This window comes from Saccopteryx bilineata, chromosome 3 (assembly GCF_036850765.1).
Source record: "Saccopteryx bilineata isolate mSacBil1 chromosome 3, mSacBil1_pri_phased_curated, whole genome shotgun sequence".
Taxonomy (NCBI): Eukaryota; Metazoa; Chordata; class Mammalia; order Chiroptera; family Emballonuridae; genus Saccopteryx; species Saccopteryx bilineata.
In genome coordinates, this window is record NC_089492.1 from 67,329,371 (window position 1) to 67,345,908 (window position 16,538).

Sequence of the window (16,538 nt, forward strand, 5' to 3'; positions counted from 1 at the left end):
CCCAGTCAGGGCACATACAAGGAGCAACCAATGAATTCATAAATGACTGAAACAATAAATCAATCTCTCTCATTCTCTCTCTCCTTTTTTTCCTTTCTCTCAAATCAATAAAAATTAAAAATAAATAAATAAATGACAGTGATAGAGATCTACAGAGTTTAAATTCATCTTTGATGGGAACATGTTAAAGTGTCTGAGACAATTAGGAAGTAAAGCTGTCTTTGTGACAGTAGTCATTGATCTAACCAGAGACAGTGACACATTCAAAAACAAACAAGTATACTGAGATGACAGGCGCCATAATTTCTTAGGAAATTAAGAGAATTGGCGAGTGAGTATTAAACTAGCATAATTATTTATGAGTCACTAGACTAGTCAGAGAAGAGTCAATGTAATAAAGATTTTATTGTTTTCTTAATAATTAATACATTATTTGGAACACTTAGCTGAGAACCTAAGAAAAATAATTAAGGAAACTGACATGTATTATACATAAATATCCATTGAGAGAAAAGCACAGAGTAGCTATCAGATTTATGAAGAACAGCTCAGAGAAGACAAATTACTAAGAGGCTTATTTTGGGAGGAATCCAGAATACATGGATGTAAATGAATTGAATTGATCCAATATTATATCTACCATTGTATGACATGATTTTTTTTTCTCAGAATGGAGGCATATGTTTGGACTGGCTATAGCCAAAATTTTTCTAAACTTACTCATGGAAAATATGAGTCCAACACAGCTTAAGTGTTCGAGAAAGGGAAAATACAGTAACATGTCTATTGCATTTTATGTTCTGACAAGTGAGCTGGGGACGACATTGGATTATCTATCATAAAAATTGAATATCCTGCCTGACTCTATGCTCAAAATATTTTTTACTTTAAATTTCTTGTGAGGGTATAGCCATGCCTGCGAAACCTGGCAGAGTTTAAGGTAAAGGTGCTAATCCACATTTCAGAGTGTTAGCAAACATCCAAACCAGCTGAGGGCACCTGGAGTCACATCCTAGCTCTGCCTTCCATTTGTTTTAAGAACTTGTAAAGAGGCCAGTTTTCCAACCGATTAAATGCAGAGATTTGACTAGAATGATTCCTAAGTTCTCTTTCCTATCCAACATTGTACTGTAATCTTATCTTAAACACTATAATTATTATATTGATTTATTTAAAAATTTTTGTGTTCAAATTATAACCAGAACACACAATACGTGATAATCGCATGTGAATTTAATTTTAGACTTGCTAATTCTACATATCACTGGAGTGGAGGGAGAAATATTTAAGAGAAATCTGCAATAAATCATTTTGTTGAGTATTCTTTGTAACAAAGCAATTTAGACAAATTAGCCAATATTCTGTTTCTATGTCTTTTTGTATTATAAAATTTATGTTACCTGTGGCAAAAATATTTATTCTCTAATATGGAATTTTTTTAATGCAGAGTCCACTTAAAATAAGACATACTAATATTATTTTAAAAGTTACATATTACAGATTTTCAATAAGTACATCAACATAAGGTATAGCATACCACAGTACCTGTTTCTTGAGCCTCTGCATGCTTAGACATACACTAGGCACTGGAATCTGAAGAGATATAAAATAAGATTCCTGTCTTCATTAGATATACAATCTAACTGGAGAAACCACACTCATGTATACAAGTTAACCTAAGAAGAAATCATCATTTTTACTTGGTTTATAATTATGTATATTTTTAGTTATAACCCGTGAAGTCCTGTGACCCAAATCCATCAATGATCTAAAGTAAAATCTCAGTTAATATATCATTTGTTATATTCCATAAAAGTTAACTTCTCCACAACATCTGAAATCTTTTGCCTAGTTACTATTGCTGACTCTAAAAAAATATGCCTTTACTTCAAATAGTCAAGGAAAACTTTTCTGTGTGTGATGATACAGATGGTCCTGGAAAGTGTAGCTTGGCCTAAAGTCAAAAATAATTATCGGCAGGGCTTTGTGATCTTTCTCCTGACACTTAACCCCACCACCACCTTCTCAAACAGCTGTGCAGGGATGTGTGCAGGGCGTCCCAGAGAAAATGATGCAGAAGGACGGGGTGGTGGCATGTTAGTGATGAATGCAGATAATACACTAGTAAGTTCAGTTGCATGGCCAATGCCAACTTCAAACCACACATAATATAATGGCAATAGGGGCAAGAAAGTGAAATTCACTTTGGGGAGAGAGAGATTCCGTACATCTGGAGGAAAATAATTAGAAGCCCGGATAATCAATTGCAGATCGCTACCAGGAAGCGTCATGTTGAAAGAGGCCAGGGGTGATTACAAATGAGTCTCAGTGTCAGGAGGCAACAAGAAAAGCCAAGAGTCACTTGAAGCTGCCAGCGCCGGCCAGGGTGTCACTTTGTGACTCATGAGGTCCTGGTCTCCTCTTGGAACAAGCGTGATGGGTGAGGGCACATCTGGAAAACTGAGTACATTCTTTACACCCCATTAACACAAAGACACCGAAAACCTGGAGGGAGTTCTGACGTGAATAGCAAGCGCTGTAAAGAGACTTGCAGAGCTAGTTTATAAGGGCAGGATGAAAGGGAAGGGAATAGCCATGGCGATGAGTAGAAAACAGTGCAAAATAACCTCACAGGGAAAACAATGAAGGAAGGGCTTGGCGGCTGCCTTGAGAGGAAAAAAACAAAAAATAAAACTACCAGTGGCAGGAAAACTTTTAAAACTAATCAAGCTGGAGAATGGAAGCCAAAGAGGAATTTGTTGCTACAAGATACTTCAGATAGGGAAGGAGAAATATTGTAACCTCTCAAGAAATGTTTACAAATGCAGGAGTGCAGAACTCGAGGGCGAGAGTCCTTGCGCTACAGAATGGTAAATTATTTCAAACCAGAACACAGAGTTTGAAAGGATAAAGATAATGGTGATGCTAATAACTAGAGCAGTAGCAGCACTTAAAAAGCCCTTGTTGTGTGCCAGGCACTGTGTTAAGCACTTTATGTATGTATTATCTCATTTAATCCTGACAACAATCCTACCACTATTGTTATTATCATCTTCATGGTTTTAGGAAAGGGAATCAGAGGTAGAGTGAGGTAAGTAACTTGCCTCTAGTCACCCAACAGAGCAAGTAGGAACCCAAGCAGGTTGGCTCCAGGGCATAGATCCCAACCCCACTGTGCTCTTTTACTTCTTTGAAAACAAACGGAGAGAAAAATGGAATAAACCCTCAGGGATGAGGGCAGGCAAAGCAGAGAGCTGGGCCTGAGGTTACTAAAGTGTATGCTTGCTGGAAACAGACGCCCTCTGGAGTAGCGTTGTTGGGGTGTGGTGCTGGTCAGCACCCTGTGACTCTAAGCCATGTTGCTTTTGTCAGAAAAGGAAACTTATCTTGTGGTTCTGGGTAAAAGGTGGTTAGTGTCTGAAGACAAGAACCCCTCATTAGAAAAATTCCTGCTGCACAGAGTCAGCTCGGAGGGAAATCCTGAGTCACAGCTGACGTAAGGAGAGCCTGTGACACCGTCCTACGCCTGTGGAGCTGCTCCAGGGCCCTGGCAGACTCTTCAAACAGTAGGGCTCGGCTGAGGGACAGCTGGATTCATGCACTCCTTCACAGATTCAGCAGATAAACACCCATTCAACAAATAAGTAAATGTTGCCACATTCCTTAGACTGGAGTCAACCTTTCAAAAAAAAAAAATCTGAGAAATACCAACTTCAGCAGCTCAGAAGCTCTAGTCTATGAAAATAATTAGACCAAATCAGCATAAGCATTATAATTCAAGTGAAAACACAAAAGTTAACAAGTCTGTTAAACCCCTGAATACATGGGGGTCCATGAACCCCAGTTCAAGAAACAAAATTTATGTAGCCCTTATACTATAGATGTGCAAGGATGCGGGGGGGGCACAGAGACGAGACAATGGCAGTGTTTGCCCACAGACACGGTACAGTCTAAGGAGGTGTAGGCTTCCGTGTGAACATGACTCTACCACTAGGAAGGAAGGGAAGGTATCATGAGAGCCGCAGACACAAATTGCTGTGAGATCAGGGCAAAAAAACCAGGAATGACGTGGCATACGCTTGGCCTTGGGACAGAGAGAGGGAGTGAAGAGGCAGCTCGGATGGAGGTAGAGTGGTGGACACCCGAGCACCAGAGCTGGGGAGAAGGACACGGACAGAGAAACACAGAGGGGCTTGGAGAGAGAGCAACTTTGTTCTGACCCAAGGAAGGCATGGTTAGCACTCTCTGAAACTAAACTGGATCCTGCAGGTGACAAGGGTCCATCTAGAGATTGTGAGAAGAGGGTGATATGACCAAAGCTGGTCCTCAGGAAGGTGGCAGTGAGCGTGGAAGGGCCTGGAGTCCAGCAAGGAAAGCCGGCCAGGTGACTGGGCATCTGTGGGGGTATCACGTAATCAGAGGAGACCAGGTTTGAGAGCGATACCCAGGTAGAAGCGACAGGTGGGGGTGACTGCTAGGCAAGGTGCAGGAGAAATCAGCGGAGGGTCTCAGTTGCCAAGCCTGGTCACCCAGCAGGCTCATTAAAAGATAGCTGAGAAGTAAACTTGGGAGGGAAAATGATTAGCACTATTTTGATAACTGCACTATGGGGCAAGTAAAACATTCAGATGGAGATGTCCTACGGGTACTTGTCTATCAAAGATGAAACCAGAGTGGATAGCTATGCCTTAAAGGCATGGGAATGATGTACAGTGGATAAGTTTAAGGTTCAGAAATGTGTGCTTTAAGAGCAAAACTAGTGAAGTTCCTAGATCCTAGATCCATTTCATCATCCAAGCCAGTCACCCAGAAACTACCTTTCCACACGTTTGTAAGTGGAGGCATCTGTAAAACCTGCTTATTGAAGCCAGGAACTGCCTTTGACAGAGGACATGGTCTTCTCCCTAAATTACAGATGGAAGCCTTCCAAAAATCAGAAACAGTGAAACTGGCATGCATGTGTGTATGTATGTACAGATACAGATGTGTGTGTATACACCTCTACACATATATATATGTATTCCTATATATACATATGTAAAATAGAATGTTCTCTATCTAGTCCTTCATTCTTGAGGGAAGACTATGTATATGTGTAATAGGGTACTCAAACATTTAGATTTAGCCTGTGTAGTGCTTGTGTATACCTGTTTTCCTGGTGTAATTACAATAATTACAAAGGGTATGTCTTTCTCTCTCAGAAGTATACCAACAATACGCTACAGCTACCTTCTGCTAGTTAGAAGGCATCCACCTTCATGATCAAACCCCTTTTGTTCCTGAAATTCCAACCTTCCTTACTGTCCCCCAGCCCTCTTCTGAGCATGATCTTCGGCAGAGGACCATATCATGGTTTGCCTCTGAAAGGATCAGTAAGCCTTGTTGCCCAGTTTCTTTCTTGGATGTGACGTGCCGCAGTTACAATGTGAAGGCCTTCCAGTGGCCTTTTCAGTGAGCAGTGGAGTATGGATGGTACATATATTTTGATTATATTCTATGACTATATTCTATGAAAATTAGTCATCTACATAGCAGCTCTATGATGCCAGAGTTTTCGCTTATGAAGAGTTAGATATACACATTTGTAAAATACACATAATGTAACCACAGATGACATAAAGTATAAGACACATAAACACCCCGACCACGTCCCATAAAAACAAAGATGACCATGGTCCCTTGGTTTGGGAAATCTTTATTCTCTGGATGTGCAAAAAGAAAGACAAGCTTTTTAGTAGTGTTTATGTAATTCACAGCTCTCCAACAGTAAGTTAAAAAACTTATCACAAAAGCTGAACTTTCATTTCTCCAATCCATGGGTGCCCAGGGGTAGCATTCCAAATCTCACACTGGCTGCTTCTCGATTGTTGCATCAACTTCACAAAAGGGTACGTTCTGCTGGGATCCCAATAAAATCCTAAGAATAGCTCATCCAGATCCCAGTAAAATCCCAAGAATAGCTCATTCAGAGTACCATGATAATTGTAGTGATTTTATTGAATTACAATTCATGTACTTGGGGGCTGCTTTTATTTATTCAGAAGGTAAATGTGTCTGTGTCACTTTGCCAAAGGATTGGAGTATCACAGTAACATTATTTTGGCATCCACTTTACCTAGGTTAACTTTTGTTCTACATTCTCTTTTTCAAGCCAACATTTCATATTTATGCATTTATACATTTATTTATGATTAATCATTTCATATGAAAAAATAATCCATTTTTCCTCCATTGCAGCCTTTTTTGGAAAATACCTCAATGAATATAATGGCAGCTACATCCCTCCTGGGTGGCGAGAATGGCTTGGATTAATCAAGAATTCTCGTTTCTATAATTACACTGTTTGTCGCAATGGCATCAAAGAAAAGCATGGATTTGATTATGCAAAGGTAATTTTCAGCACTTTTACACTGCATCCATTTACTTTGTGCATAATGGGGAACAGCCATTTTCAGCAAATTAACCTATCCACAGATTGGCTTTCTATGTTCTCACAATGTTCAAATGAGAAATTTTAAGGTAATTTTAAACTCCAGGCAAGAAAAGGCTCTCAAGGACCACTGACTCCATATATTGATGTTTTCCCCTCATTAGAACACAAGGCAATCAGCCTTTGATGAAAGCATCATCAAGAAAATCATAGATGCCTCCACCCTGACTTGTGAAAATTTTTGGTTTCTCTCCCACACCCCAGAGGATGTGATCACATAATCAAATGTTCATTGCAAATGTTCATATTGTACTGTTTTGCTTTTCATTGGGATTAAAGTAAATTTGTCTTCAGATTTAGATTAAGAATAAGAGCAGACAAGTGGAATAATCAAAAGTTAGGAACTCCCACTCCTCCCTTATACTCCTGTTTGACCAAACTTAGGAGACAAGGACACCTGCCCCATGGCGGCTGTAGTCCCCAAGTATCTCTAAAGCTGTCAATCCTGGGATTTCCAAACCACTTCGTGGAAACTGGAATTGACATGCCCCAGGGCTCTCTAACAAATGGATCCTAGATTAGACTTTAAAATTCCCAAGGGTTCTGCAATTGCCAATGTAAATAAAACAACTTTCAGATCACAGGAGTGAAGGGGAAAATATCTGTGCATTTAGCCCACTAATTAGCCTAAAAAGCCTTCTTCTTCCCTTCCAGTCATACTCATCTTATCCTCATTTACCTAAAAGAAGCCGAGAACCTGCTCTGTCTAGCACAGATCATTGCAAAGAGCCGCTGGTAGAAAGAGAAAGAGGGAACTTGATTTAATTTGGGCACATTGCTGTCCTTATGCTTGACCTGATTTGAGCACAGGGGACTTGGTGGAAAATAAGGTGTAAGTCTCCTCTCATACCCTTCAGAAAACAATGAATGCAAATTAATTCACAGACATTGCTAATAGGTTTCCAGACTCATCAAAGTTGAGAGCTGGTAGAGACCTTGGAGGCAGATTTGAGTTGTGTGTCCTACAAAGTGCATTGATTGTCACCACCATCATTTTTTATCTATGGGGATGCTTTTTCATGCTCCTTATTCAAGCTATTAACCTTTCTACCCCTGTGGTCCCGAGAAGAGCAGAGTAATCAAGAGTCCCTCCAAAGACTAAATCAGCAGAACTAGCCCATTACCACAGTTGATTAAGTGTCAAAGACACTGTGTCCAAAAAAAGTATGTATCTTCTTTTAGTGGGGAAAGGGATGAGACAGACACTCCCATGGAAGAAGATGATAGTCTGTGGACTTGTCCTAACACTGACTGAGTCACAGATTTTTGTCCCTTGGGCACTGCTTTTGCAGCTGTTTGGGTCCTTAAATCTACATGTGATTAGTCATGCCTGGAAGCCTCTGCCACACTGTGGGGCGCTTTCTGCCGTTTATGCTGGAGCTTTGGGCCATTGACACACAGAGAGGCAGGTGGTTTAATTTAAGTTTTTGCCTTTTCTTTCCTTTGCATCCCATTTCTTCCCTCCCCTTCAGAGATTTACCCCAACCCCTTGCACTGCAGCTTAAGTCACTTTATTAACAAGTCAGGCTCGAATCCCAGCAACTATATCATTTTAATTGTGCCGTTAACAGAGGATAATCTGCAGGAAATCAACTGCTTCCCATATTTAGTGCTTCAAGTAAAGTAACAAATAAAACGTTTTGGTTTTTCCCTGGGCACCCCGATTTTGGCCAAGGTTTTCTCTAGCAATTATTGTATAATTCCCACAGGTGAATTTTTAATTTAAAGGAAAGATCTTTTTCTGCATTTGTGTGTTTGTGTGTGTGTGTGTGTGTGTGTGTGTGTGTGTTCTGCAACTGTGAATGTGTTGTGGGCGTGGGTGTTTCCTGCCCTTGAAGTAATTAAATTTTTTGTCAATGGATTACATCAACAAAATCTGAGAATGAAATATGTATCCGGTGTTTCCTGTGCTCTAGTATTTGGGTTGCCAGATCTGATCATTATCTTGGGCAAACAGGACTTGACTTTTTTCTTTCCTAATTGCTAAGTTGCATATTACTTAAACTACATTTCTTGCGTGTTACCACGCTAGCAACCCTAGAAAGTCACTGGCAACTGATTTTTCTGGGGAAGGTGTTTTGCTGCCCTGAGAAGTCCAGTGTTCCTTCCGGCTTTAGACCTTACCTGGTCATTCAGTGAGTTGCTTCTGAGGAAAGCAGTATTCAAATGTGATCTGATGACTGTCACCTTTTGTAATTTCTGTTTTGTGTCGAATGTATGTTTCAGGACTACTTCACAGACTTAATCACTAACGAGAGCATTAATTACTTCAAAATGTCTAAGAGAATGTATCCCCATAGGCCCATTATGATGGTGATCAGTCACGCTGCGCCCCACGGCCCCGAGGACTCGGCCCCACAGTTTTCAAAACTGTACCCCAATGCTTCCCAACACATGTGAGTAATGCCATCGGATCTGGGACCTGCTGAACATGGGCCTCTCCTTTGTTCCCCACCCTGCTTCTCTCCTCACCCAATTTCCTTCCACATGGCAGGGACACCAGTGTTGGCTGGGTCACCACAGAACGGGCCTGAAACCCAGGGCCTTGTCTAAGTGGTCTGATTAGGAATCACATTTCTAGTATTTGTGAGTAGCTCAAAGGAAAAAAAAGAGGAGTACACAGAGTGAATGGGGCGATTTTTATCAATTTGGTTGTCTTAAGATTCATGAGTATCACCTCATAATAATAATGATCACACGGTTTGCTTTTCATAGCAGCTGAGTGGCAACCCTGGTCTGGCGACTGAAACACGATTCATTTTCTGGGAGAAAACTGGCAGCTTTGCTGCAGACGTGCAATTAAGATTGTTCCAGAAAGCAGCTGGAGGGGGCTTGCCCAAGAGGCCTGCCCAGGTCATGTCTTTAAAGTAACCTGGCATTTCTTTTCAAGAGGAGGGGTTAGGGAGGCTCAAAGACTAGGGACTAGACAGAGAGCAGAGAGCTGTATTATGCTGACACGTCTCACTAGCCAAGAGTGGACAAGTCTGGGTGTTTTGGCAGCAAAGAATGTGATTTTTTTACTCTGTTGACACATTTTCTTCTTACGCATTGTAATAATATACAGTCTTCCACACAGAGCAGCTGGCTCTGGGTCTGCTGAAAAGTTCAGTCCTCAGAGAGATTGGGAACAGGAATCGATATATGTTTTATTCCTAAAGCTCCCAAATTGAGTCTTAATCTAGCAGTGCTTAAATATCATCCCTTTTTATCCACATTGATTTTCTAGCCATGATCCCAGACAAGAAGTAAATGGATGAGATGTATAGTTGACCTGTGGGCTTAGGGGTGCCGAGCCCCTTGTAATTGAAAATCTGTGTGGAAGTTCTGATTCTCCAAAAGTCTAACTACAGTAGACTCTTGCTTTCTACAAGGTTCCAGGACACCCCCCTACCCCGTGTATACCAAAATGTGTGGATGCTCAAGTCCCTGGCATACATTGGGATAGAACAATGCATATAGTCAGCCCTCCATATCCACGGATTCCCAATCCACAGTTGGTTGAATCCATGGTGCACGCCCAGAGATAGACCAACTGTGCACCTACTCTGTAAGTGGACTGATGCAGTTTATTATTATTTTTTTTAATTATTTTTATTTATTTATTCATCTTTGAGAGAGGAGAGAGAGAGAGAGAGAGAGAGAGAGAGAGAGAAAGAAGGAGGAGCAGGAAGCATCAACTCCCATACATGCCTTGACCAGGCAAGCCCAGGGTTTTGAACCGGTGACCTCAGCGTTCCAGGTCGACGCTTGATCCACTGCGCCACCACAGGTCAAGCCGGACTGATGCAGTTTAAACCTTGTTGTTCAAAGGTCAGCTGTACTTCCTATGGAGAGAGAGAAGTAACTACTGAAGGCACTCTAGTTGCTGGTCATTACACATTTCTGGAAACATGGTTATGTTCTTATTTTGTTTCTGATTATAATTAATAGACTGATGACTCCTGGTAGTAGGCTATAGATCATTTCTATGTATCACGTGATTTAGAAAGAAAGAAGGAGGTCAGAGCTGACTGAGGACAAAAACTAACAATTCATATGGAGCCAGGGTCCATAACCTACTGAGCATGCCCAAGAACTCAGAGAATTGAGTGTTTTAACGCATAAAATATCATCAATGAGTAAACAAGGGTGCCCGACCCCTAGGGAATAGGGCCTTGGGGAGGCCCCATGTTTTGGAATTGGCCCCATGGACAGATATGCAAACCTCTGAAGATCAACCCTACATATAACCATGCAGCTAAACTCATGAGTGAAGCCCATGAGTAACCAGTGCCTCTCCACTATAGATCACTTACAAAGCTAGTATCCAGCTGACTCAGTGAAAGAAAATGGACTTTGCAAGCTCCTTCCTGCGCTACGACCCACTTCCCCTTTTGTTTTGAGTCAGAAATCACCTGTGTAGCTTCCTCAGTTGCATAAGCAGATTCCCGGCCTAAGATGACTTTCTTTTTTTTTCTTCTTCTTTTTTTTTTTAATAATTTTATTTTTAATGGGGCGACATCAATAAATCAGGATACATATATTCAAAGATAACAACTCCAGGTTATCTTGCTAAGGTGACTTTCTACAACAGTCAATTTGACCAGTGTTTTCTAGGATTTGAGGAAGAAGGGTTGGCAAAATGGGTTTTGTGGAAAAATCAGCCTCAGGTCAAGGGGTTCAGTCTGGCAGCTCAGTGTCAAGCATAGACAACAGTTGTAGGAAGAGAGGAAGCTGCAGAGTTCCCAGGGCCTCAGTAATAGCTAAAAAAGTACTTCTGATTCCAGCAATTAAAAATTTTATTCAGATTCTCCAATATTTATGAGTGCCACCTATGACACCATGCTGCATAGAAAGTAGACATGAGGAAGACACAGCTGTTGACATTGGAGAACCAATAAGCTAGAATAGGGGTTGGCACACTGGGACCAATTCCAGCTTGACAAGAGTTTTTGTTAGTAAAGTTTTATTGAAACATGGCCATACCCATTCATTTAGATATTGTCTATAGCTGCTTTCACAGAACAACATCAGAGCTGAGTCATCGTGGCAAGTACTGTGTAGCCTGCAGTGCTTAAAATATTTACTATCTGGTCCTTTGCAGAACTAGTTTGCCCTCGCTCCCTGTTCTAGGGGGAGTACAGGCAAGTGTCCCGGTAGCCACATTACCAGCAGGACCAGAACTGTTAAGACCTCGAGGAGGCATTCAGGGTGTTATGGAAGTTTTGAAGAGGAAGTGTTCACATCTTTTTGGGGGACCAGAAAAATTTCATGGACCAGAACGCATTCAAAGTGGGCCTCAAAGGGAGGATACAATTCCTACAGCTGATTCTACAGACTGAGTTGATTACTTCAGGAAGAGAATGTGGCTCGGACAAATGGTCACCATGTGAGGCAATCTAAGATGTGACCTAGGAAGTAGAGAAAAGGGTGTAAGGAAAGTGGGGGGGGGTTAAAGCTAGAAAGGGAAACAAGCAGAATAGTAAGGATTTGAGTGAATTTGTACATGAACATAAGCAGAGCGTCACTGGAGATCATCTTGTAGGGTAGTGGCATAATATCTGACTTGGTCGTTTTTTACATGGAAATAGTGTCAGTAATTTTTAGTTTAAATGAATCGCCTGTGAGCCTTACTAAGGAGTTCATAAAGCAAAATTTACACGCAACAGAGGGGCAAGTATTCAGTCCTTAGAGGCATAGAAGAGCAGGTTCCTGTCTCAGCTATTTTCACTGTCAATTTCTTCAACCTCTCAGAAGATCCATTGTCTCATCTGTAAAATAATGATAATACTAGCACCTGACATGGTACCATGAATGAAAATCAAGAGAAGCAGCAGAGCAAAAGTCCTCACATAGGTCCTGCGACATGGCAGTCACTCAGTGATGCTAATTCTTATCGATATTTTCTATAAAGAAGAAGCATGTAACAATGCCCTTTCTTGTTTTATCTTTCCGACCTACAAAAAGTGCAGTTTCATTTGGTTCAACTTAAGGTCCAGGGAAAGCAGCTAGAGAAATCACAGGCTGATAATCGCCCATTGTGACATGACAAATCTCTTGACACTCTTTAAAGACTCACATTGTGATGCGCCTCCTGCATCTGGCCATTCTAAAAACACAGACAGGATAAGCAGCAGTATGGGTTATGCTATCTCTCCCAGGTGCAAAATGTGTGCTATGGGCAAGTGCCAGTTTGGAGAGCAATCTTAGCTATAGAAAATGAAAATCCGTGTGGTAGGCTGAGCGACTGAGCTTCTCTTTGCCGCTAAGCCTTGGGCTTTGGTGCACCTAGAATGTGGAGATCCGCCATCTCCCTGCCAGCCTTAGGAGCTTTGGATTGCTGGCATCTTTATTGTAAAGGTCTCCCAGCTGTCACTGGAGGAAGGGGTTGGAGAGGGTCAGTGTGTGTCCGTTGTCACTGTGAGTGACAGCACAGGTTCACAGTTCAGTCTGCAGACAAAAGGAGTGAGACAAATGGAAGACAAGTGCCAGTCATGGTGCATGGAGCTCCTGAGTGGCCGGTGTCCTAGCGAAAACATTAGCAACCCATTGCAGCAGAGGGGTGGAAGCTGAGTAGTCTGAAGAAAGATTTGGCAGCCCCAGTGAAAACAGAGCACAAAGTGTAGACACACCCCCATTGGGGGAACCCAAGTAATGTGAACACTTCCTTTAGGTCACCTTCCTTGGTGGCCAAGCATTATTGAGATGCCTTTTATCCAGCTTTGGGTTATAGCTATGTGATCCTCTCAGCCTAGAGCAAAGAGATCATGTTTCCATGGTGTTTGCTGTTCCCAACAAAGGAAGGAAGCCTGGCCAATATTGGCTTGTTGGCTTTACAAACTGAGGCTAGAGGTTATGCCTACCAACTCGAAATGAGAGCGGATTATTGGCCACTCATGACAGAAGGCGCTGTTTGATCAGAAAATAGCTCAGCGGCTCCTGGCCTCTGAGAAATATGAGGGCACTTCATCGTAATAATACACAGAACCATTCTTATCACCTTCGCCATGGCTAACAGCCTATTGTACTTTTCTAGAAGGTATCTCTCCAGTATCCTCAGAGTAATGCTGTATCCTCATTCTGCCTTTGACATAACTTGTCTTGGCCTCAGTGATGTCATAGTATGCTCCTGTGACAAAAGCTGTGACAAGGAGATTCCACTGACCTACTGGATGATTCAATGGGAAACTTATAAAGTTCCCTTATCACCTTCCTGACAACAATGCCCCTATCAACTTAAAATATCTTTTTTAACAGTTTCTTCTTCCCATACCTAGAAATGTGTCTCTGTGAGTGTGTGAACACACAGACACAGGTTCAAGCAAAATGTAAAATCTCCCTAGAACAATCTATGTCTACTAACTTGCAAAAACCATTCTAAAAGTGGAGCTTTTGGACAAACACAATGTGTTAAATAGAAAACTATTTCGTGTAAATCTCCGAACAAAGTTTTATGAGACACTTTTGTTACCTCAAGTTGAAAAGAAATGTTTTGCCTTGAGTAGAAGTTGAACATTCTTACTTCATTTCTTCCAAAAATATAGAAAAGGAAATGCTTCTGAAGATGTAAGAATTTTAAATTCTCCATAAAAATTCCTGATTTGGGCAGAACTAGTTGTCCCCTTTCCTGTGTTTCCACTTTGTTTTTCTCTTCATCTTTCCTGCTCATCCCATTTCTTGAAGTCCAACTGCACAACTCCAGGGGGCAACACTCATACAAAATGCCATGTAAATGGTGCCCTGGAGTGATACAGGCAGCTCTTTCCTGAAGGCAGAACAAAGTGTTTCACCTCTACCTCCTGGTGTCTAATGAGCACAGTTTAGCAAGTGAATAAACGTGTCAACCAGCCCAAGGAGCTGACATTAAAATCTTTTACAAATAATATAAAAATAGTTAAATAATCAGTTTTATGACTTAAAAGGACATCTAAAGATAATAAAATTCCATACATTTTTAAATTGAAAAATAAAGACCTAAAGTCTACTTAAAAAAAAAAAAGACCCCAAAATGGCTTTGTCCAGGTCACATAAGTAGACAGGGACATAGCTGGAGCCAAAACTCAGTTCTGTTGGAACCAGTCCTCTTCCCACTAGGCTTGCTCAACACCAATCACAGTCCCAGTCAATATTAGAGGTAGTTCTTATTAGGTATTGGCAAAATTCTAATTGGCATTTGCACCATTGAAGACTCTTTAAATTAGTTTGATGATATAGCTATAATCAAGATCATTTGGTATTATTCTGCATGTGTTCAATGTTACCTACCTGAAGACATTTGAACTCATATGGGGAATATCTCCACAAAATCAATTAAATAAGTCCAATTTTAGTGAAAGCTGAGATCATGTGGCTTGGGAGATTAAGTATAGAATTTCCAATTTAATGCTTTAAGTGTGTGTCTTAAATCTCTGTAACTGGCTTATTCTGGGAGCTGAAACCTATTTCATTTCTCAGCGAATGATTGTCCTGCTACCAACACCCCTTAAGACTTAGATCATCAGGGTTTTTGTTGTTGTTTGAGACTAAATAACAAATGAAGAAAACACACACTCAACTGTAACACACATAGAAATATATTTATTTTCACTGGTGACAACAAAGGCCATCAGTGGTAAGAATGAACTGCCAAGTTCTTTGCTTTTCCCCAAGTATGGATTTAATCTACAACACATGCATTTCTTGAAACTATTTCTTTGCTAGTAAGAATTATCCTCCTAAAATATTCACCCATCAAAAAAAAAGATGCCATTATTGATTTTCAGGATTCTTATTTCTGTTATGTCAATACGCAAGACTCAAAGGGAATCAAAGGCCAAAGAGAATTATCATTGATGTTGAAGGCTGAACTTAAAAATGCAGAGAGCTGAGCAATAAAGTCCAACCAGTAGCGTGCCTGGAGAGAAACAATGTGCAGGGAAGTTTGCTGGTGAGAGTTAACCTTTTCAAGTACTGGAATAGTCTAGTGAGGGTTACAGGTACGTTTTCTTGAGAGTTGAAGGTCTGGAGTGCACAATTCTGGGCAAAACTTGTACCTGAAAAGACAACAAAGTCTCACCAGACCAGGCACATGAGACTGTAACTCAAGCGAATTTTGGATTTTTTCTTCTTTTTTTTTCTTTTTCTTTTTTAAGAAAGCAAAAGAAACTCCATAACAACAATTTGGTCTTTTATCCTCTCAGTGTTAAAGCAAACAGCCAGTGTTACCTACCTTTCCGCTGGTGCATCCAGGGTGCCTTGCAGGGTCAAACCGTGTTCTGTATTTGCAACGAAAGTCTAGGCTCAGCACCTGGTGGGAGGTATCTGAATGGGATGCAGGAGCTGCTGATGTTTTCAATCAGGATGAAAGCTGAGGATTTCAGGACTCACTTTTCTATAGAAAGAAATGTTAGTGTTAAGTTCTCCTTTTTTTTTTTTTTTTGCATTTTTTTTTTCTTTTTTTGCATTTTTCTGAAGCTGGAAACAGGGAGAGACAGTCAGACAGACTCCCACATGCGCCCAACCGGGATCCACCCAGCACGCCCACCAGGGACAATGCTCTGCCCACCAGGGAGCGATGCTCTGCCCATCCTGGGCGTCGCCATGTTGGGACCAGAGCCACTCTAGCGCCTGAGGCAGAGGCCACAGAGCCATCCCCAGCGCCCGGGCCATCTTTGCTCCAATGGAGCCTTGGCTGCGGGAGGGGAAGAGAGAGACAGAGAGGAAGGCGCAGCGGAGGGGTGGAGAAGCAAATGGGCCCTTCTCCTGTGTGCCCTGGCTGGGAATCGAACCCGGGTCCTCCACACGCTAGGCTGATGCTCTACCGCTGAGCCAACCGGCCAGGGCCCAAGTTCTCCTTTTGATAACTGGGATTTTGAGGTGCTTCTTGGGAACTGTGGTTCAGGGCTCTGGTCACTGTGATGTCACGGAAGGAGCTCCAGCCCCAGCAGATCCTTTCTGTACCCTTCACTTTCTTGTTTGTATACAGGAGTAAAATGCCCTGCCTGCCTCTCAGGGTTGCCACAGCAACCAAATGAGCTGGAAAATAAGCTCTTTCCCAGTGCTCATAAGTATGGGTATGTGGTCCTGGGAT

The 16,538-nt window shown here is 41.6% G+C and overlaps 1 protein-coding gene across 7 annotated transcripts in view; it reads left to right on the plus strand.

The window, feature by feature from the left end:
* SULF1 (sulfatase 1) overlaps positions 1–16,538 on the plus strand; it is a 172,333-nt gene that overhangs the window by 111,165 nt on the left and 44,630 nt on the right. For 6 of the 7 annotated variants that reach the window (XM_066266275.1, XM_066266280.1, XM_066266276.1 and 3 more), the window contains 2 exons: positions 6,238–6,389; positions 8,717–8,886. In XM_066266275.1, the coding sequence (XP_066122372.1) occupies positions 6,238–6,389; positions 8,717–8,886 (322 nt within the window). The remainder of the gene's footprint in view (positions 1–6,237; positions 6,390–8,716; positions 8,887–16,538) is intronic. The other variant, XM_066266279.1, reaches the window with a different exon arrangement.